Below are 21,711 nucleotides of genomic sequence, written 5' to 3'. Positions count from 1 at the left end.
TGCCCATTTCTTAACTGGATTATTTGGTTTTTGGTTGTTGAGTTTGTTAAGTTCTTCATAGATTATGGATACTAACCCTTTATCACATATGCTATTTGCAAATATCTTCTCCCATTCTGTAGGTTGCCTTTTAGTTTCATTGATTGCTTTCTTCACTGTGCAGAAGCTTTTTATCTTGATGAAGTCCCAATAGTTCATTTTTGCTTTTGTTTTCCTTGCCTCCCATCATGTGTCTAGTAAGAAGTTGGTATGGCAGAGGTCAAAGAGGTTGCTGCCTGTGTTCTCCTCTAGGATTTTGATGACTTCCTGTCTCACATTTAGGTCTTTCATCCATTTTGAATTTATTTTTGTGTATGGTGTAAGAGAGTGGTCTTTCTGTAAAATCAGAGTAATAATCTACTTATACCAGCAGGTTACAAGGCAAAGCACTTCATTGCCTTCCACATATAAAATCCTTAACAAAAATATAACAGCAGTAGTATTAATAGTCATATATTGTTATATACTTTAGGTCTTGTGATCTGCAACATATTTTATATAATGTACTTATATACTTAATGTATTTTGTTAATTATAGAAGATATATAATTTATATGTAATTATGTTAATTATATTTATTTTATAAAATACATTTTATGTATTTCACAAAATACATTACAATGTAGATATATGGTGCTTCTTTTGATTTTACAATAAATTTCATAGATTATTATGGTTTTAGAATTAGTGTTTTTAGAAATCCCTTAAACTAGTTAGAGTTTATATCCCAGGTTCATGGACTCACCATAGCATTGTTTTGGACATACTCTGCTTTCACAAGAATTATCTTAATATTCAAAACTTGAAATAAATGGAGGACTTCTTACATATTGAAATGTTTCTCAGGGGATGTCTTTAACTTTCCTCATTCCCAGGGAACTGGTGAGAATAGTATCTGTGTGTTTAGTAATTGAATCCAGTAGGGAGGTGAGTTGTACAACCCAGCTAACCACTGTTTGCACCGTGCCTTGGTGCAGCAAGAAAATGGGACACGTGCTCTGACTTCCCTAATCCTGCAATAGCCTTTGTGTGCCTTACGTTCACTGAGGGATGTATTTAGAGTTGCAATGGCGGACTTCCTCCCTTTAGACATACTGTCGAAGCTACTGAGGATCTTCTTCCAACTGCTTTAACAAACTTTTGCCTAGTACCTGTCTCGGTCGTTATGCTTGGTTAGGTGACTAAGCTCACGGCCCCGATGCTCCAGGTTTAATAGAGGACACAGATGTACATGTAACCACAGAATAACTCAGACTACAAGGAATGCTGTAAGGTGCCGCTGCAGGAAAGACTCAACTTGTTTTTAGTAAATTGTTTATATAGAACCCTTCTCTGTTTTACCCTTTAACTTTTCATTGGAGAAAATGGAATAATATAATTGTTTTTCTAAGGAAATCGCAGCTCATATCCATGAGGCCTTCCGTGATCTCCCTTTTTAAATAAAGCCCCTCACCTCGCTTCCTCTCCCGTTCTCTGGCTCAGCAGTCCTCATCCCTTTGTCTGCTGGGTCTTCTCCATCACACAGGTCACCGTCTGACATACTATATATCTAGGAAGTTTGTTTCTGTTACATATCCACTCGTGGAAATGTAAATATCATGTGGGCAGGTAATTGTACACGCTCATTCTCTGCTACATTCCCAGGATCTACAACACCTGGCGCACAGTAGGCACTCCATGGGTATTTACTGAATGAATGAATGTGCACAGATAGGGAAGAATCCTTTTTTAGCAAGCCCTTTTTATTAAATGTTGGTAAATTTTATTAAGTAAATACTTTAATGAGGCTTATTCTACTGCTCCAGCTCTTGTCCCATTATAATTGAAAATTTTTTGGCTTTGGCAGTATATGGAGCTATTATTCGATCTTTTATACTTTCGGTTTTTCCTCTTCATCTTATGGGTAGGGGAGGATATATGTGTTATATGTAATTAAAAATGGTACATGTAATGCCTTCTTTACATTTTATTAATTGATATTTTACTTCGAGAACCTGCTGCTTTTTCTAAGTTCTAAGTTACTCGTAAAAGCTGAAAGCTAAAAAATGAAAATACATAGAGATTGTCTCATGAGCCTTTATCATTGTGAACTTGACAAGAATAAATCTTGCCAACTCCCTTGAAGTCATACTGAAAGCAATACGATTCAATTCCAACATCTGCTGGATAGCTGAGTCCTTGTAAGACTTAGATGACAACTTTCTCTACCCATGCCTGTCTACCTCAAAGCAACGTTGTAAACTTAATAATTTTTATGAATTTCTAGAAAGTTACACATGTATACATATAGTCGTATTCAGCTATACTTAAGTATGTCTTCACAAAACACCTCTTGTTTTTTTAGTATATATATTCTCTGTCAAGTGCCAGAGTAACCACTTACATATCCAGGTTCTGAAACAGATGCTGTGCAAGTTAAGTATCAGACAAGGAAGGAAGAGAGGAGAAGGAAGGTATTCTGGGCATTGAGTGAAGAAGCAGACTGTTTCCTAGATCATTTTGGAGAAGCCTTCAAACGAGAAATGCACATCTCTGTTTTTCCTTCTTCTTGGAGACCAGCAATCTTTTTTATAGTGCTGTGTAACAAGAGAAAATAGATACACCCAGTGCTTTGAAGTGACTCGGGAGCTGTTGCTACGGATATAAAAAGCTTACTGCCTCGGTGGCTGTGGCAGCCTAATCCATCCCTGCCAGAGGAGAAGTGTGCTTTTATAGGCCCCGGGACAAAGGTTAAGTTTATCTGCTTACCAGGAATCTCAGTTGGATGACTCACTTGCCAGATAAAATTTCTTATTAATGCAGAGAATTGCAGATATGGTTGGTATGATGCTCCTCTGCAGAAGACATGCTGACCTTACCTGAAAAGGACTGTTTTATTTTGAATTACTGCATTGGGAAGATGCAGAATCTGCAGATAGAGGAGGAGGAAACAATGTCTTGAGGACTTCTGTAAGAATAATGCACATATAATGGAATATCCTGAAATTGCATGGTAGATTCAAAAATTTCTCCTTATTCTGTAAATCCCTTAGTGAGACATATGTGGTCATACCTACATCCATAATTGTGATTGTCCACAATAGTAAAAATAACTGTATTTGTAAGAAATGATTTGCATATAGTTTAAGTCATGACTGAAGAACAAAAATGACGTTACTGCTTATCTCAGGGATGTACATATGAGATCAGTGTATTTTCATTGGTAGTTAAGTGATCAGGAGAAGAGAAATGTATACATGGAAATACATTCTTCTTTGTCTTAGGTGATGAGCGTAAGTATCTCAGAAGTCTCATTTAAATCAGCGGAGAAGATGGAATTTGTATAGTATTCACTTTCCATTCTCCTCCTCTCTTAGTAGCCAGAAGTAGAAAATGTCATTCTATTCCCATGACCGTCTGTTTTCCCAGAGCAGTTCTGCTTAGCATTCCATGGTCAACGTTCTTGTCCATAATGGCAAGTGGCATACTAAAATCCAGTTGCCTGAGTAGAAGTCAGGTGATTCCAGCTCCTTCCCTGGATCCACAGTGTACCTTCCCTTTCAAGATGTATATGAATTTATGTAATTTCCAATACAAACAACTGGATCAAGATATTTTGAAACACATTAGGAAATAGGAATATCTGAAGGCAAAGTACACTGATTACATTTTAATTCTGTCTTCTCATCCATTTCTACTAGAGATTTTATTTTCTTAAAAAGATTTTATTCATCTATTTGACAGAGAGAGACACAGCTAGAGAGGGAACACAAGCAGGGGGAGTGGGAGAGGGAGAAGCAGGCCTCCCGCTGAGCAGGGAGCCTGAGGTGGGGCTCGAACCCAAGACCCTGGGATCATGAGCTGAGACAAAGGCAGACGCTTAACGACTGAGCCACCCAGGCGCCCCTCTACTAGAGATTTTATTTTTATTTTTTTAAGATTTTATTTATTTATTTGATAGAGATGGAGAGAGGGAGAGCACAAGCAGGGGGAGCAGCAGGCAGAGGGAGAGGGAGAAGCAGGCTCCCCGCCGAGGAAAGAGCCCGACGTGGGGCTCAATCCCAGGACCCTGGGACCATGACCTGAGTCGAAAGCAGCTGCTTAACCAACTGAGCCACCCAGGTGCCCCTCTACTAGAGATTTTAGATGCTTATAAAATAGACCCTAAATATTCTGATTCTTTAAAGCATTCATATAAATAAATTATTTCAGAAAGAGAAAATTATTATTGAACAAATGTTTTATCCCAAATTACACTCAGTTTACTATGATGCTCTCAGATATGGAATACATTTTGCAAAATGTAAATAATAGCATTGCTTATAACATTAAGGTGAACCAGAGGATGATGAGGTGATCAGCTATTTTGTGTACATGTATTAGGTAAAGTACACTTACTCACTTTGCAAAAAATTAAGCTTTAAGTAATTAATGTCACTGCAGTAACAATTTTAACATTCTCATTTGGCGTTATAAAATGGTCCAAAGCATATCTAGAAACCAGAGTGTTAATGACCAAGTGCAAAATTTGCAATCAAAATGCTCTCTATTCTCCCAGAAGGTGGGAAGGGAATAATTAACATAAACTATTTATATTACTCCAGATTGCAAAACCTAAGGATTGCATGACAGCAAGTCTGATAGCCACCTATTATAAACTGGTCAATAAAAAATGAAGAGTTTTATACCACTAAACTTTGGGACCATAATGCACTCCAAGTACTGCAATAGCTAAATCCAATCCATCTAGACATGGAAACCAAGAGTTTCATTTATCACTTTGGACAAGAATATGCAGCAAAGACTTCTTTTATGGTTGAAGCAAAGCAAGAAATATTGTTGTGTAAAAATGAATTCTGGTGATGCAAGAGAGGATAATTGCTATTAAGAAATGATCTGCCAGTGCAGAAGTACTCATCATCCGGGAACAAAGCATTTCTTACCAAAGTCAGTCTGTTTGCAGAAAGGTTTGGACAATTACCTGTTTCTTCTCACCTCGTTCAGTAGGTGAAAACAACTAAAGAAAGTAGGTACAGGTTCATGTCCCAGTTTCCACAGAATGGGAAGAATGACTGCTTAGTGCTCTTTCAAATATTCAGCTTCTGCGGGGAAACATGTATGTTAGAGAGTTTTTAGCCAGAGTGAAAAGTGTCTGGTCTGTGTTAAACAGGAGGCTCAAGAATGCAGAATGGATTTTTTTTGTCCTTCTACCGAGCAATCATTTAGCTTCTGTGGACAAAACTCATATAATGCAAATTGTAATAGCCTTTCAAACTCTACTTCCAAATAGCTGATTGTTTCTGAATATGCTATAAATGATCTTTTGATTTTTTATTTTACACTAAATACCAACTGTGTTGAAGATGCTATGTGAGGTATTCTGGCTATTCTAAACCACAAGTAATACATTTTTCCATTTCTCAGGACCCCCACAATTCAAAAGGAACACCTTTGTGAATACCTTTTCCCTAGAAATATCTTCATATCCTGATAATGTGAGAGGTTTGGAGACCATAATTACCTCCAGGAGACTTATAATATCCATGTACTTATTTATACAAACTGTGACTTTATGTAATTTTACTTACTCATAAATATATTCCTGACTCTTCAAAGAGTTTAATTTTCAGCAGAGAGAATACAATCATGTAAAAAAATCCATTAGTGTGTTTATTTATTCTATCCAACTCTCCTTGGCATTCACTTCCTGATACAGAAAAATGTGAACACATGCAAATTAGCTCTTGCCATCCCTTGGTGTATTTACTTGGGAAGGAAAAATAATGCTTTTCCACATTTTTTTATATATCACCGTGTTGTTTTGTTTATATGGAAAAGATGTCTCATCCCCAGGTATCTCATTGATATGGCTTGAACCTATAGTCCAGTTAATCAAGGATATATTAGTACTAAGGACAGATCTGTGAGGAAAGACAGAACTCCTACTAAAATCAGACTTGAAATGTTTAACTAAAAAAATTCAAAGCTTTGTCCAGGGCCAACCAAAAGAGTATTGCATTATTATGGGAATGAACTCACTCATTGTCCTTTACTCTCTCATGACCAGGGTACCTGACATTAAAGTGCTTCAGGCATTCTTCATGGCAAGCCTGAGAGTCAACAAAGAAAAATTCAAACACTGTGTGCAGGAAGAACTCTGAGGATGAGAACTGTTCGTAGCATTTGTCATTGTTAGATTGTTTGTGGTTCATATATGGAGAATCTTTAATCTCTAGACAAGGAATTTGAATTTTGATCTACAGATGATGGTAATCCACTAAAGAATTTTGAATGGAAAACCATAAGATAATTTTGAGAAACAGCAAAGTGGTTGTATGCAAGCTGAATTAAAGGACAGAAATTACAATGACACAAATAAAAGAACCGATTACAGGATGCTTTGAAGAATAACTCTTTAGGCATTTTCCCCATCAAGAATTTGAGAAAGGAATAGGGACCATAATAATAGACAAAGTGTACTTGATAATGATTTGGTCTTGTTTGCCAAAGAGTTACAGAGTGAAACTGTAACGGTTTAGCTAATCATTCAGCTGACAAAAGTCCTATGTGTATCCAGGTATTCTGCTAAGTATTGTAGGTTGAAAAATGCATACTGAATGAGACAGTTTCTGACTCTTAAGAATGTGCGGCCTTTGGAGTAGATGCTTTTGTAAAGCAGATTATCCTGATATGTTTATCAGTGATGCTGTAGTTGAAGTCTGATGGGGCCCATGAGAAGCCCCTTGTGAGCGAACCTTCTCCAGGGTCCACTCTCCTTGAGCAAGCCAAATTAAAAGCTATCCGGAGTGAAGGGAGTGCTTCATTCTGAGTATTTAGGGTGAAAGGTAAAACTCATAGGTTTGGGATGTCAAAGGGTAGGCAATACTGAAAGTACATGCAAGATAACAGAGAATGAACCAGTAGGGAGGGGACCACACACACACACACACACACACACACACACACACACACACACACACACACACACACACACACACAACCTTCCTGGGACAGGTCAGTCTCTCCTGGCCGCCCCCTCTGCTGACTTGGAGCCAGTGTGTCCAGGACTTCTGCCAGCAAGAGTTCCTTCCAGTCTGCACAAGGAGGTTGGAGTCCCCTCTGCTGAGCTCTCTAGAGAGGCACAGGGCATAGGAAGTGCCCCATGGTCAGTGAGAGTGTGGACTGCCTGGGCTTTTATCCTAAAACTTTTACCAGGGGATTATGGTTTATAGCAGTCAGGAGTCTTAGTATAGATCCTTATCAGGGCCTTTGTAGTTTTTCTCTCAAATGCAGACAAGCTTGGATACATCGATCACTTTTCAGTGATATAAATAGGTCCCTTCCTCCTCTCTCTCTCTCTTTTAACTTTAACAGGTTCAAAAACAAGTTTTGTATAAACACGTTTATGACGTTTCTTAATAACATATTTACAATTTGACAAAGTTGGAAAAAATACTCTGTTCAAACAAATTCATTTTTTTTATAAAGTGGAGGTAGGCATCCTTTGAAAGTGCTTACACTAATCACACCCTTAACCCTGAATTTTCTTAGATTTCTCATCTGTGAACGAAGATTCATTATCTTGTCATTGCAAGAGGCATTATTTCTTTCTCACCCAAAGAGGCTTACATTAAACTGTGACTCAGTGAGCTTAGTTGAAATTTAAATGGGATCCCTCTAGTCATATTTTCACAAGCTGCCATTCAGCTAGGTATATTCTGTGTTTGTAAGTAGAGTTATCTTCTGATACCATGAAATCTGCGGTCTTTAATTTCCTTGGTGTCTCATTGTACTTTAGATCAATCTCTGGAATTCCTTTATAGGCTTATTAAAACATTTTGACATTGCTGATTTTTGGGTCAGTTTATAGTTTTTGTTCTATCTTGATCCAACTTTTTCCTTCATGGCCTGTGTTGGGTTTTCTATCTTCAAATAAGAGCATCAAACAATTGGACCAAAGAATCTCATCATCCTATTCAAGCCTAACTATAATACAGTACAGATCTTTGAAAGTTAAGGGAAGCATAAGAATAACATCTAAATTTTTTGAGCCCCTGGTGTTTACTTTTGTTAGGTTGGCTAGGCTAATGTTAGTTATAATTCTCAAACAGTAGGGTAAACATATGTCTTGGTTTACATAGGCATAGTCTTGGTTTATGCTTGTATTCTTGGTGTAATTATATATAATGTCCCCCTTTTACTTTCAGAAGTGTCTCAGTTTGTATGGTAAATTGTATGGTCACCCTGTTTATCAGGGAGAGCCATAAAGAAATTGTCTATTTATGCAACTCTAGAATTCAATTTATGGAAAGTAAATGTAATTAAAATATGCTGACAGCCACTGTCCCTGCTATAGACTTCATGCATGCTGTATCTGAGTCTTTTTGAGGACAAATGGAGAAAAACATACCATTTGTTTACTGAAAGGTTTTTACTGCTGTAATAGAAAAAATGAAATTGCTTCTCCTTTTAGTGTTATATAGCCCTCAACCAGTCTTGTCATGATTCTGTTAAGGCAAATTATGCAAAACTAAGGTTTTCATTTATTTTTCTAAACAAAATAGACACCGTTTTTTACTTAACCTGTTACAGTGGAAACCAGAGAACCTTATGTGGACTGTTAGAAGTGAAAGGAATCTTGAGAAATACATTAATGAATCTGGTCTGTCCCTTACCTTTATAGATGAGCCACCTAAGTCATAAGGAGATTATGTAACTTTGTATGTGGTTACCTGGCTTTTGAAAGGATATACCATACTAGAGTCAGAACTCTAATATCTTAGTCCAGGGTTTTAGGCTTCCTTTTGCCACACATGATTGCCTCTGAAAGGCAAAAGGCAACCCTATTCTCACAACACTCTCCCTTGCTAGCAAAAAAAGCCCATGAAAATACCCTGACTTGATTGTAGGAAATAAATAGAAAACAGAAGTTGATTTTTTTTTTTTAAAGATTTTATTTATTTGACAGAAAGAGAGGGAGAGCACAAGCAGGGGGATCGGCAAGTGGAGGGAGAGGGAGAAGCAGGCTTCCCGCTGAGCAAGGAGCCTGATGTGGGGCTCGATCCCAGGACCCTGGGATCATGACCTGAGCCGAAGGCAGATGCTTAATCATCTGAGCCACCCAGGCGCCCCAGAAGTTGAATTTTTACATTTTACATTTTATGTATACTTTTTATATATGATAGAATATGGCCTAATAGGCATGTGTTGGTTACTTGTGTGTATATGTGCACAAATACAATATAATACAATATTTAAAATGTTTTCTTCACGGGGCTATTAAGATTGTAACAACACTTCTTTAGAATTACAAATATTGAGTCCTTGGTACATCACAATCAGTAGAAAACATGTTAGCCTCTGAGACTGGCTTCCATTCTTTAGAAACTAGTAGGCATATTAAAAAAAAAAAAAAATGACTTGCCCTAGACCATGTATGCCCTCCCTGCTAGTGCCCTCTGAAATTCATGGTTCGTTCTTACTAAAATCTCCTGTACGTGCAGTGTCTTTTTGTCTAACTCCAGCATAAACTGGGCTTTTCCCTAAGGATGGCAATTCTTTGTAGTCCTAGTGGTGCTGTTGTTTCGTTTTGTTTTGTTTCTCCACTACTTTTTCTAGAATGAGCTCTGGAAGTTAGAGGTAGGTGTGTTCACTGCTTTTTGCCGTTTTTTGATTTGTCCTGTCCAAAACTCTAGCCATTCATCACTTGAGTACGTGAAATGTAGCTGATTCAAATTGAGACGTGTTATTAGCGTAAAGTACATCGACAATTTTGGAGACCAGGTTTGAAAAAAATGTAAAATATCTCCTTATTGTTACCAGCTTTATTGAGATATAAGTGATATGTAACTTTGTATAAATTTAAAGCATACAACATGATGATTTGATACACAAATGTATTAATAGAGTTAGTGAACACCTCTATCACCTCACATAATTACCTTTTGTTTTATTTTGATTTTTTGGTATGGTAAGAACAGTTAAGATTTACTGTCTTAACAACTTTCAAGTATATAATACAATATTGGTAACTTCGGTCACCATGCTGTACGTTAGATCCCGGAACTTACTCATCTGATAACTGGGGGTTTGTACCCAGTGACCAACATCTTTCTTTTTCCCACCACCAGTGTCTGGCAACCATCCTTCTACTCTCTGTTTCTGTGAGTTTGGCTTTTTTTAGATTCCATATAAGAGATCATATATTTGTCTTTCTTTGTCCGACTTCATTTAGCATAATGCTTTCATGGTCCATCCATGTAGTTCTTACTGGTAGGATTTCCTTTTTTCTTGTGGCTGAATAATAGAACTAATTTACATTTCTCTGATGATTAATGATGTTCGGCATCTTTTCATGTACCCGATGGCCATTTGTACATCTTTAGAAAGTGGCTAGTAAGCTCCTCTGCCCATTTTTTAATCAGGTTGATGGGTTTTTGCTATTGAATTATATGAGTTCCTTATACATTTTGGATATTAATTTCTCATCAGATAGATGATTTGCAGATACTTTCTTCTATAACAAAAACTGCCTTTTCCTCTTGTTGATTGTTTATTTTGCTGTGTAGAAGCTTTTTAGTTTGGTGCAGTCTCACTTTTTAATTTTGGCTTTTGTTGCTTGTGCTTTTAGTGTCATCTCTAAAAAATGGTTGACAAGACCAATGTCAAGGGTCTTTTTCCCTATGTTTTCTTCTAGAGGTTTTATAGTTTCAAGTCTTATGTTTAAGTCTTCAATTTATTTTGAGTTAATTTTTGTGAGTGGTGTAAGATAAGGGTCCAGTTTTATTCCTCTGCATGTGATTGTCCAGTTTCCTAACATCTCAGTATTTTTAATGCAGATTACATCTTAAAATATATATTTTGATGTAATGCATTAAAATATATTTTAGAAATAATTTTACCTCTTTTTAAAAACTTTTAAAATGTAGTTCTTGAGCATTTAAAATTGCCTATATGTATCCCCTTATATTTACATTAGTGCTGTTTTATTCTGTTCTTCTTTTGCCCTAAAAACTTTAGTTCTCAACCTCATGGCAACTTAATCGCTCATTGCTGTAGTCATCGTGACAGTCTTGGTCATTTCCACTCCTGTCTTGATCAAGTAAACTTCTAGGTCACCAATACTTTTTTCAGCAGTACCGTCTTGATTCATGGTAAATTCTACATATACTTGAATGAACCTTCCAAAACACAGACCTCTTGTTTCCTTAAACTTATCCCCTTACTCTTTTAACTAAATTACTCAATTCAGTGAACACACCTAGACCTTGTTGATACAGAAAGCTCTATAAGCCCTCCATAACCTCTGTTTTATCTATTTGACTCTTTTGTGCCCTGACTCCAGCCGTTCTTCAACTCAACCAGGACTCTGATCCGTTGACTGTGTTCTTTTACTCTCCTCCAATCTCTGTTTCATTTTTTCATTTATTCAAAAAAACACTTGCTGGGCACCTGTTATGTGCCACTTCACGTGTGATGTAATGCTGGCTTACACCCCCTGGTGATTTTGGTGGCTTTGAGCCGTAGTTGTGATGAGGCTGTGGGTGTGGAGAAGTGGAGAAATTCTGGACTGACTCTTGGAAATACATAGATCATACCCTTCCTCTGCTCAAAACGGCTCCCCACTTGATGCCTGTGAAAGCCAGGGACTTTACAATGGCTTAACAGGTCTCAACAGGTCTCTACGAATTTAATACTTACATTTTACTCTGATTTCTCCCACTAATTTCTCATTTAATTTTAGCAGCTAGCCTCCTGATACTCTTTGAAAATGCCTGGGGCCACGTCACTGCTTCAGGGCCTTACCACAGTCAGTCTGCTGTCTGAAGAACCTGCCCCAGGTGTCCACACACACGGCCACCTCCCTCATCGCTTCTGGGTCTTTGTGCTACTCTAGTACTTTTGCAATGTAGTCTGCCCTAGCTCCTATCAATCGATCTATCTCTCTATTTATTTTTAAAATTTTATTATGTTATGTTAGTCACCATACATGACATCATTAGTTTTTGATGTAGTGTTCCATGATTCCTTGTTTGTGCCTAACACCCAGTGCTCCATGCAGAATGTGCCCTCTTTAATACCCATCACCTAGTTCCTATTTAAAGTGGAAGCACATTCCCAACCTGTCATTTTTGGTCTCCCCTCTCCTGCTCCGTTACTCTCCCAATTTTAGCACTTACCAGCATTTCACATCCTAACTAAGAGATTTATTTGTATGTCTGTCAATTGTGTATTATCCTCCATTTGAATGTCAACGCCATGAAGGCGGGGGTTTTTGTCTTCTTTACTGATATATCGTGTAAGTGTTTAGAATAGCACCTAACACATGGTAAATGATCCATAAATATTACCAGAACTAACACATATGAAATAAGTTACTTTTTTCAAAAGCCACAGACTATTTGAACCCTTGTTAAGTAGGGAAGTACTCTTTTGTAGGAATGAGATGATGTTAACTCAGCCTAAAAAATAGCTTCTTGCCTCTCTGGTTATTTATTCAGTTTTTCCTGAGTTTTTATATGCTTAGGGGAAGCTCAGGAAATACTTGTCTGCTCTGTTGCGAACACTGCAGCTAGCATCTGCGATACATGGGCCTCTTCTAGAAGGAGAGATACTCACGTATATCAACAGTTATAACAAAGTGCGACTGGGTATATTGTAAAGAATAATTATATTACTTAAATTGAGAATTTTGTCTGATGCAGACACAGACATCTGAAATTAAAGGCCTTGTTACACATACAGGTCCTAGAAAGGAAGGCATGGTGTGCCATGCTGGGGGCTGCATGGGAGGAGCGCCCAGCAAGCAGGCTCAAACAGGTCGGGAGCTGGAAGATAGAGTGAGGCCCCATGGGAAGTGCTTTACTGGGAGTCAGGGTGGGTAGACAAGCAAAGGCTTGAGAGGATTTCATTGGTCTGTTTGAATGTCACTAGGTCATAGTCCAGAGGGCAAGAAGGGGAAACCTGTGGCAGGGACCAGCCTTATCACCCTGTGCACCTGTTCACCTGGGCCAGGCACTCACAGCCTGTCTGAAGGTGTTGAAGCCTCAGGAAATACAAAGTTTTAAAAATTTACCACACACTGGGTAAAATTAGAAATAAATGCGAAAGGCTTTGGATCCACACAGACGAGTCACCCCGGCAGTCTACAAATGGTCTGTTTCAGATTGAACACTGTCCTAGTGGCGTTGTAGTCCTAAAGATATAACTCTAGTGAAACCCATGTAAATGTGCAGGGGTGTGTCACTCTCTCGTCTATCTCCGTGAATAGCCGACGCCCTACTTAGAGCCAGAGCCCTAGAGCAGCAGAAACCTCCCAGGCTGACCCTCCCCTGCCTTGCCTGCAGCCCCCATTGAGCCTCTAATGTTTTTAATCAGTCTTGCTAAATACTTCCTGTAGGGAGAATGAGTAGTGGTGAGAAGTAATCTTGCGGCTTCTTTATTCTGAAAAATTCAATCACTGATCTACAGATACTGCTTATTCATCATGATACCCCAGTGCAGAAGAGGGGAATTAAATTTCAGCCTTAAAGGTTATGGGATCCCTCAAGGCTTAGGGTACAGTAATGAAAAATTGAGAACCTAAAAAAGGCATTCCAGAATCTACATAGTGAATAAACTCTCACCAGGCCTTGCTTCTGATGTGAATTTAGGATTATGTGCGTAAGAATATGCCGTGTGCTAATTTACTAGAGCCTTAGCAGTTTTGCTATATTTCATATATAACTTCTTTGAATGTCTTTTTCTTTAGAGCAAATTCTCTCTAGTTTTTCTGAGGTGGTATATAATTTCTGGGCCTATTCCCCACTGGTCTGGAGTGGCCTTACTAATAAGTCCTCCTAGTTAAGATTAGAAGCCATTTCCCTGACCTGATACCCCAAACAGAAGCAGCCCTCGGCAGGTCTAAGCCTAATCGCCTACAAGTTACCCTCTTCCTCTGAGGGTTAAAAGATGTCCCTGTCTTTGCCTATGTATTCAGAGTAATACATGCTTCCCAGGATGCGTGCTCTTCCTGGACCCCAGATCTAATGCTTTGAGTCCTTGAAAGATCTCCAAAACCAGTATCTTAAGACAGGCACACCACACAGGTTTGGCAGGAAGCATCTTATCCAAAGTAAAAATTCCTATTCTCCCTACACTCTGATGAAGTCAGAAACAGAAAACTCATTTCAAATGCCTTGGTTCTTTTTGTAATTTACCTTTTGTGTTTTTATGGGACCCCATTCTGATTTACATATTCCCATAATATAGCAATCAAGCTATTTCTTCCTTACGCGGTGTGTCATTTCTTGCAGTGTCTTCACTTGCTCTTTCATCAAACACTTGCCTGTCTTCAATGTGTTAGGCACTATTCAGAGACCAGGACTCTAACAATGGGACCGGAGAAGCACAGCCTTTGGCTTCATGGACTTCATACACTTACTGTTCCTCCAAGAATGGTACAGGTCATATGGGTGCTTGGTTAACATGGTATTCTTTTAAAATCATGGCATCTTTGTGGACTAAATGTTATTTAAGGTTTTTTTTTCGTGAACTATTTTCAAAACCTAAAAACCACATACGCCATTTTTAAACATTACCTATTTTATTCCAGATGGAGTGATTATTATTACAGTCCATTGTTATTGTTTGTAAGGTTTCCTTGTAATATTTTAATTAAGCTCTTCAATCCTTCCTCTTCCACAATGACTGTATCTGCTTTGACTGTGTTGATGCATTATGAGATTAGGGTGAGCAGAAGAAGGCACATAGGGTCAAGGGAGGAGGCAGCGCCTCGTGTCCCGTTCTGAAGCCCATTGTCAGCTGCTTTTTGCAGGAGAAGTTTACTCTACTCCCTTTCACTTCCCCACAGCCCATCTTTACCCTTTGTCTTACATAGAAAGAAAGCAGCAAAGTAATTTTATATATTAATATCCTGGAAATATATTTTCAACAACAGGGGAACATTTAAATAAATTATACTTTAGTTATAGGAAATGCTGTCTTGAAAGTGTTAAGTAGAAAAATAACATCAAAGTATAGGTAATAATAACAAAAATGTTAAAAATATGTAACTATAATAATACTAAAAATAATACGGCAATAGAATAAGAGCTAATATTTTTTACTATTAAATTTTTATTTAAATTCCATTTTTGTTAACAGATACTGTATTATTAGTTTCAGGGGTAGAATTTAGTGACCATCAGTTACATATAACACCCAGTACTCACCACATCAACTGCCCTCCTTAATGCCCATCACCCAGTTACCCCATCCCCCTACCCATCTCCCCGCCAGAATCCTCATTTGTTTTAAAAAAGGGAAAATAATATAAAGCTGTATTGGCATAAAAATATCTGGAACCCTCAGTTTGTTTCCTAGAGTTAAGAGCCTCTTATGGTTTGCCTCCCTCTGTTTTCATCTTATTTTTCTTTCACTTTCCCTGTGTTCATCTGTTTTGTTTCTTAAGTTACACATATGAGTGAAATCATATGGTATCTTTCTCTGACTGACTTATTTCGCTTAGCATAATACCCTCTAGTTCCATCCACATTGTTGCAAATGGCAAGAGAATAATAGCTAATATTTTTTAAACAATCACCATGTCATGAACATGTTCTAAATGCTTTACACTTAACTCCTTTAATTACCTCATTTAAACCCTGCAACAACCTTATCGATTGGCAAATACTATCCAATTTTTGCACGTAAACATAAAAATGAAGCCCTGAGAGTTTAGGCAACATTGCTAGGTTCAGTAAAAAGATGGTACAGGTCTTCAAGATACTTGAATTCTAGTGGGGCGACAAACCTGTGTGTTATAAGAAGAGCCCATGGGTATGCTTTGGGGATGGATGGGAGAGGCACCAGCTGAGAAATCAGGGAAGATTCCAAATGGAAGGAACACATAAACAGAGCTGTAAAGGAAGAGTTGACTAGTTTTCCAGGTCAACAGGCAGATGGGAAAAACATAAAATTTGTACTTGAAAGAGTTGGTCTCGAAATGTGACTGCTACTCACCAATTATGTGACTTTAAACAAGTAACTTCATTCCTTCATCTGAACAACAGAAGTGATATCTACCATTTCTCTAAGGCTTATCACATAAAATACAGTATTGAAAGCTCTGTTTCATTGTTAGATGCTATTTAATTATTGAAAATACATTATGTGACTTTCAGGGTTTTTTTGCCTTGCTTAGGTGGATGTAATTGTGACCTTGGGAGGTCTTGGTGGGCGTTTTGACCAGATTATGGCATCTGTGAACACCCTGTTCCAAGCTATGTGCATCACTTCTGTGCCAATTATAATAATCCAAGAGGAATCTCTCATCTACCTGCTTCAGCCAGTAAGTGAAGAATAAATATAATGTCAGCAGTTTGCTTCCACAGAACTTTTAACATTTGAGTAGACTTGCCGAAAACATGAGCCTACTGTGTGTCTTCGAAGTTGACACATGAGTGAAGTTGACCATGTTTGCCTACTTGTGTTTACCCTGATCTACTGCCTCAGAGCATGGAACAGCAAAAATGTACAGGAGACGCCTCAAAGTTTTCATTTTGTTATGCCCAGAAAATAAATATTTTGTAACTTTCAATTAAATTGACTAAGAATTAAATTTAACACTTTTGCATTTTGAGCAGCTGAATGTGAATGCCACTTGAGAAAAATCTCAACAGAGGAAACACAAAGCTTGGCAAATATTTCAAATGGAATTCTCATATATTTTCAGTGTTGTCGTTATAATTGGAAACTGGATTTGATTTTGTTAAGCACTAAGAAGAAAAGCCTTAGCTTTTACTCTTCATAAGTTGCCTGCTTATTAATTTCACTGCCTCGGAATAAATTTCTAATGATCATATCATTCACTTCCCATGATGAATATCAAGGAAATTTTCTATCAACATAGTGCTTAGAATAGAATTCTTATTAAATAAGTTTTATAAGGTTGATCAGTGAATTCCTCTAGAAAAATAATCATTTGGTAACATTTTTAAAAGATAGTGGACAGTTGTTCTTTTTTGCCTCTCATTGTAATGTACTGCTTACAGCATTGCTTCTACCCATCTGCTATCCACCATCTGTAGCATGTCATTACCTAAAAATTGTTGTTTGGTTAATATAGGTACAATGCATGCTCCCTGTTGTTCAGCCAGCTTTGCATTTTTTTTTCCTGGCTCTTTGCATTGCCTAACTTTGTTGTTTTCTGGAACACTTCCTATGAGATGTGAAAAGGGAGCTGAAGAATTCCGTTTTCAAACTCCATACTACTGTCCATTTATTTAGTCAACAACCATTGTGGAGTGCCTGCTATTTATTCCACTGCTATGCAGCTGAGGACTAAGAACACTAGTAATGTGATCTTTGTTCTCTAGCAAAGAAGTCATTTATAAAAACATAAAGCACCGTTAAAAGATTGGTACATAAATGAGATGAAAGATTATATGATTTGGTCATAAGTATAGTAAGGAAAGTCCACTCAGAGGCACTCACATTTTATTCACTCAGTTAATTCAACAAATATTTATTGGTTACCTGCTATACACCAGGCACTTACTTACCCAGGGATGTGGCAGCCAACTAAAGAGACAAAATCCCTGGTTTTCATTCTCCTGAGGCTACACTGGAGCAGGAGCTTCGAGGATGAGTTGATGTTTGCTGTGGGAGATGGTGAGGAAGCCACACAAGGTGGAAGGAGCCACTAAAGAAGGGTAGAGGCACAGGGCATGTCTTAGGATCTGCAATATGGAAAATGCTAGGAAGATAAGACTAGAAAACTACTTAGATCATGAAGAGTCTTGAATTCTGCACTGTGGAGTATGGACGTTTTTGCTCTAGGTAATGGGAAGTCATTAAAATATTTCACTTAGTGGTATGACATGAGCAGCTATGCTTCTTAGATTTCTAATTATGTGTTTGTTAAATACCTGTTAATCTCCTAACAATTTCTGAAGCGTGAAACTTTCTACTATTATAAATCATTGAGCTTTATTATATTATATTGAACTGATAGTGTGATTGCTAAAGTAGTCACCTGTAACTTGACTGTAGGTAGATATTCTAGTGAATAGATTACTAGTTGAAGCTGCAGTACAACAATTTTTAAAAAGTAAAAAAGGGAAGATTAACTGATAGAAAAAGCCACATCTGAAAAAATGACTTTTGCCCTTAAGAATTGTTCAGTGTGTTTGGTGTTCTGTACCATCGTTGTAATGTGTATAATTGTGGACTTCCTAAGGTGCCTTCAGCTAGGGATTCACTGAATTTCCTCCATTTACAGGTTGCTGTCTGTCATCCGTTTGGAAAACTCAGCCATTAGTTTTTCAAATATTGTCTTAGTACTGTTCTTCTCCCTTCCTTGGCAACTCCAATTAACTGTAATTAAGATCCTCCAGTTGTATCATGTGTATCTCAAAACTTCTCCTTCACATTTTGTATGCTTTAACCTCCCCGGGCTGCATTCCGAAGCTCATCACCCATATTCTGTACCACTCTTCTGCTTTAGCCATGTCTATTTTGCTGCTAAAACCATCCACAGAGTTTTAAATTCCTGCCATGATTCTTCTCTCTTATATGCCTGTCTTCTATTCATTTTTTCAAGATCCTTTCTTTAAAACATAATTGTCAAAAAAAAAAAAAAACATAATTGTCATACTTACTTTATTGTCAAGAGTAATTCTAATACCTGTGGTCTTTATAAGTCCACTGTCTTGTATTCACTTTCACTTTTATATTTTGTAACCTCGATTCCTTCTGTGTGTTATGATTTTTGGCCATGACCTTATATTTCTGGGAACTTCACCTGTGGGAATTATTTGAAGTGTGAGTTAAAAGTGGGTCCATGGAGAATTTAGAGCAGACTCCTAGCCCGGTTTTCGTAGGCATTAACAACTTAGGATATCTGTGGAGACTTTTTGACCATCTAGGTGTTGTGAATTCTAGCAGTTCTGCTAGGTTACAGGTGCTCAGGGGAGACTTGCCCTGTCTTCTCAGCTGCAGAGTACCAGGGCTTGGTTGGGCAGTTTTCCTAGTGGTCCAGTGGGAGTGTTATTTATATTCATTTACACTGAAAGTCTCTGCTTTATATGGTGCAGTCTCCTTTTACACTCCCAGCGTCGGCAGGCCTTGGGCCTTGTCTCCTGATGACCTTCCATACTTGGATGCCTTGGAAATCAAAGCTCAAGTTCATCTGCTTTGGTAAACACCAAATATTTCAAAGGTGAAAGTTAGATTTGGTTTTCTTTTTCAGTCAGACCTTAGTTTTTGGCTTCTGAGTATCCTTAAAAAAGAAACAAATGTTTGATGCCTTTTAAAAGACTTCTTTAACTTTTTTCTAGCACTTTTTATTGTTTTAAGTTGGTCAGGGTACTAATTTGTCATACTGCCTCTGTAAGTCAGGTTTTGCCCTGCCTATGTGACAGGAGTAATTAACCCCCAATCTCAGAGGCTTACCTGAGATTAGGTTTTTGAGGTTTTTTTCTCATCAGTAGAATATCTGGTCTGGTTTGGGCGGCATCCTTCATTTTATATCTAAGCCAACTGGAAGAAATTGTGGCATCTGGGGAAAAGATAGCCAGAAAGTGGCACTGCATGTTTTTAAAGGCCAGGCCTGGCTATGTCCTCTGTCACCTTTGGTGGGAACACAGTGACATTCCCCAGCGCACTGCAAGGCAGTCTAGGAAAAGAAGGCTGTGGCCCAGGGAGAGGAACCACTGTGTGAGCACAGAACACTGTCTCTTTCAAACTGCCAGAAACTGAAGTTTGGAAAGAAAGTCTGGAATCATGACCCTACATAATTTCTAGGAGCGTATTTTTTTTCTCATTTATTAAATATGTTAAACTTAGTTGTTAAAACAAAATCTTCAGTTCTCCCAACATAGTCATCATATCATATCATAGGCTACATGCTCCAAAACAATGCCTTCTGGATTCTTTGCTATTGTGATTTTGTCTCATTGAAATAACTAGGAAATTACCTATCCTAAGAAAGTAATGATTACATAGTGTGGGGCAGAAACCTGCACAGTCACACCCTCTGTCATGTAGAGGGGTGACAGTATTTAGCATAGACTTCTACCTGCGGGGTTAAGAGTGATGGCTTTGCTTCTCTTTGGCACTAGTTCTAGAGAAATCTTCCCAGATTGTGCTCTTCCTCTCTCTCTCTCTCTGTCAAATAAATAAAATCTCCCCAGAAACACGTACTAGGTCCCTGCTTTTCAATTGCTTTTAGTAAGAGAACACTAAGACAATTATTGGTATAAATGCAAAAGTCAAAATGAGTATGTTTGAAGGTTTAGGATATGAACCAATCTTATATAGTATGCCATATTTTGAACCGTTTTAATTATGCACTTATGAAATGTGATTAACACCAAAACTTAATCAAAAGCTCTACTAAAATTAGTTCATAGAAACATTCTGCATTCTAGAAATGAGACTCAGATCATTGAGCTGAACTGACTCTGCCATGTGTGTTTTGATGTTATCCATGTACGAGAGCATACATCTCTATTAGGCAGTGTGCATGTTTTGGGAGAATACTCCGGGTGTCTATAGTTGCTGTTCATTGTTTATGGGACTGACCATAATCACAATCACAATGGACAGAAGAAACCTCATAACTTTAAATTGAAACCATTTTCAAATATTGTGGAACTAGGGCCCAAGAAAATCAATCTGGTATGCTTCAGTGCCAAATAAAGAATAGTTTGAAACTTTTTAAATGTATTTTTTAATTGAAAGTCAACAAATAGCTGTTCTCAGAAAGGAAGATAATTTTGGAACTTTTACAAGAAGCATCTAATTTGAGCTTCATAACAATACTGTGAGAAAGCAGGACAGGTACATTGGTCACACAGCAAAGTGTTTTGACCTAACACTTTCCACTACACTACATTTCCTCTTTCTTAGGGCTAGTGGATTAACGTGCAAATAGCAAACTTCGTAGAACAAGTTACAGTTAATAGGCTGGTAATTATCCATAAACAATGTTTAACTGAGGGGCCAGTTGGTGTGTGTCTAGGGTTGTGTGTGTGTGTAATTATTCTTCACAACATTTTCAAATAAGATGAATTTGGGGTACACTTTATGGGTATATCCCACCTCGTTGCTCCCCTAAACTAAACAAAAATGACTCTGAATCTCCCTCAAGTATAACAAAATCTACGTACATCAAGAATTTTTATCATTTAAGAAGATTGAGTGAGATTACCTTTGAGCTTTGCTAAAAATACTTCAAAAGTGGTGAAATTCAATGTAAATGCTAATTATTATGAGTATTATTTTTGAGAACAGTGTTTTCTAGAATTGGTTCTGTAATTATAGATTGTCTGAAATTGAAGATAACAGCAGGAGGATGAGACATGTTATGGGAACTGTTGGTATGACTGATAAAATGTTTTGGTGCTGTGCTTTGCTAAGAGAACTCATCTGTGTCTTTTAAGTGGCAGTGATAGCCCGAGACCATGGGACTAAAATGTGCTTTTTTAAATCTTTATAAAAAAGCCACCCAAACCCCAAATTATCTTAGCATTTCTGCGATAGTCTACACGTGAGACTCTCTTGAGACTGTTAGATAAATAAGTCAGCGCCCTTCATTCATGAGCAGAGAGTCCTTTTGGTCACTGCGGGCTGACCCGCATGTCCAGAGGCCGTTCCCTTAAAGTTATAGAGGTTGTTCCAGACCAAAGTCTTTCATCTGTGTTCTCTCTT

At 37.8% G+C, this 21,711-nt stretch overlaps 1 protein-coding gene across 5 annotated transcripts in view; it reads left to right on the top strand.

The window, feature by feature from the left end:
• Positions 1-21,711, top strand: part of TPK1 (thiamin pyrophosphokinase 1) — a 336,496-nt gene that overhangs the window by 180,708 nt on the left and 134,077 nt on the right. For 4 of the 5 annotated variants that reach the window (XM_028106279.1, XM_088018241.1, XM_028106281.2 and 1 more), the window contains exon 7: positions 16,202-16,348. The exons of the other annotated variant lie outside the window; for it this stretch is intronic. In XM_028106279.1, the coding sequence (XP_027962080.1) occupies positions 16,202-16,348 (147 nt within the window). The remainder of the gene's footprint in view (positions 1-16,201; positions 16,349-21,711) is intronic. 5 annotated transcript variants of the gene reach the window in all.

The sequence above is a fragment of the Eumetopias jubatus genome, unplaced genomic scaffold (genome assembly GCF_037043125.1).
Source record: "Eumetopias jubatus isolate StellerSeaLion01/CBP00866 unplaced genomic scaffold, mEumJub1_p1.0 scaffold_14, whole genome shotgun sequence".
Taxonomy (NCBI): domain Eukaryota; kingdom Metazoa; phylum Chordata; class Mammalia; order Carnivora; family Otariidae; genus Eumetopias; species Eumetopias jubatus.
The sequence above is the reverse complement of the archived record's forward strand: the minus strand, read 5'-3'. Positions and strand labels throughout refer to the sequence as shown.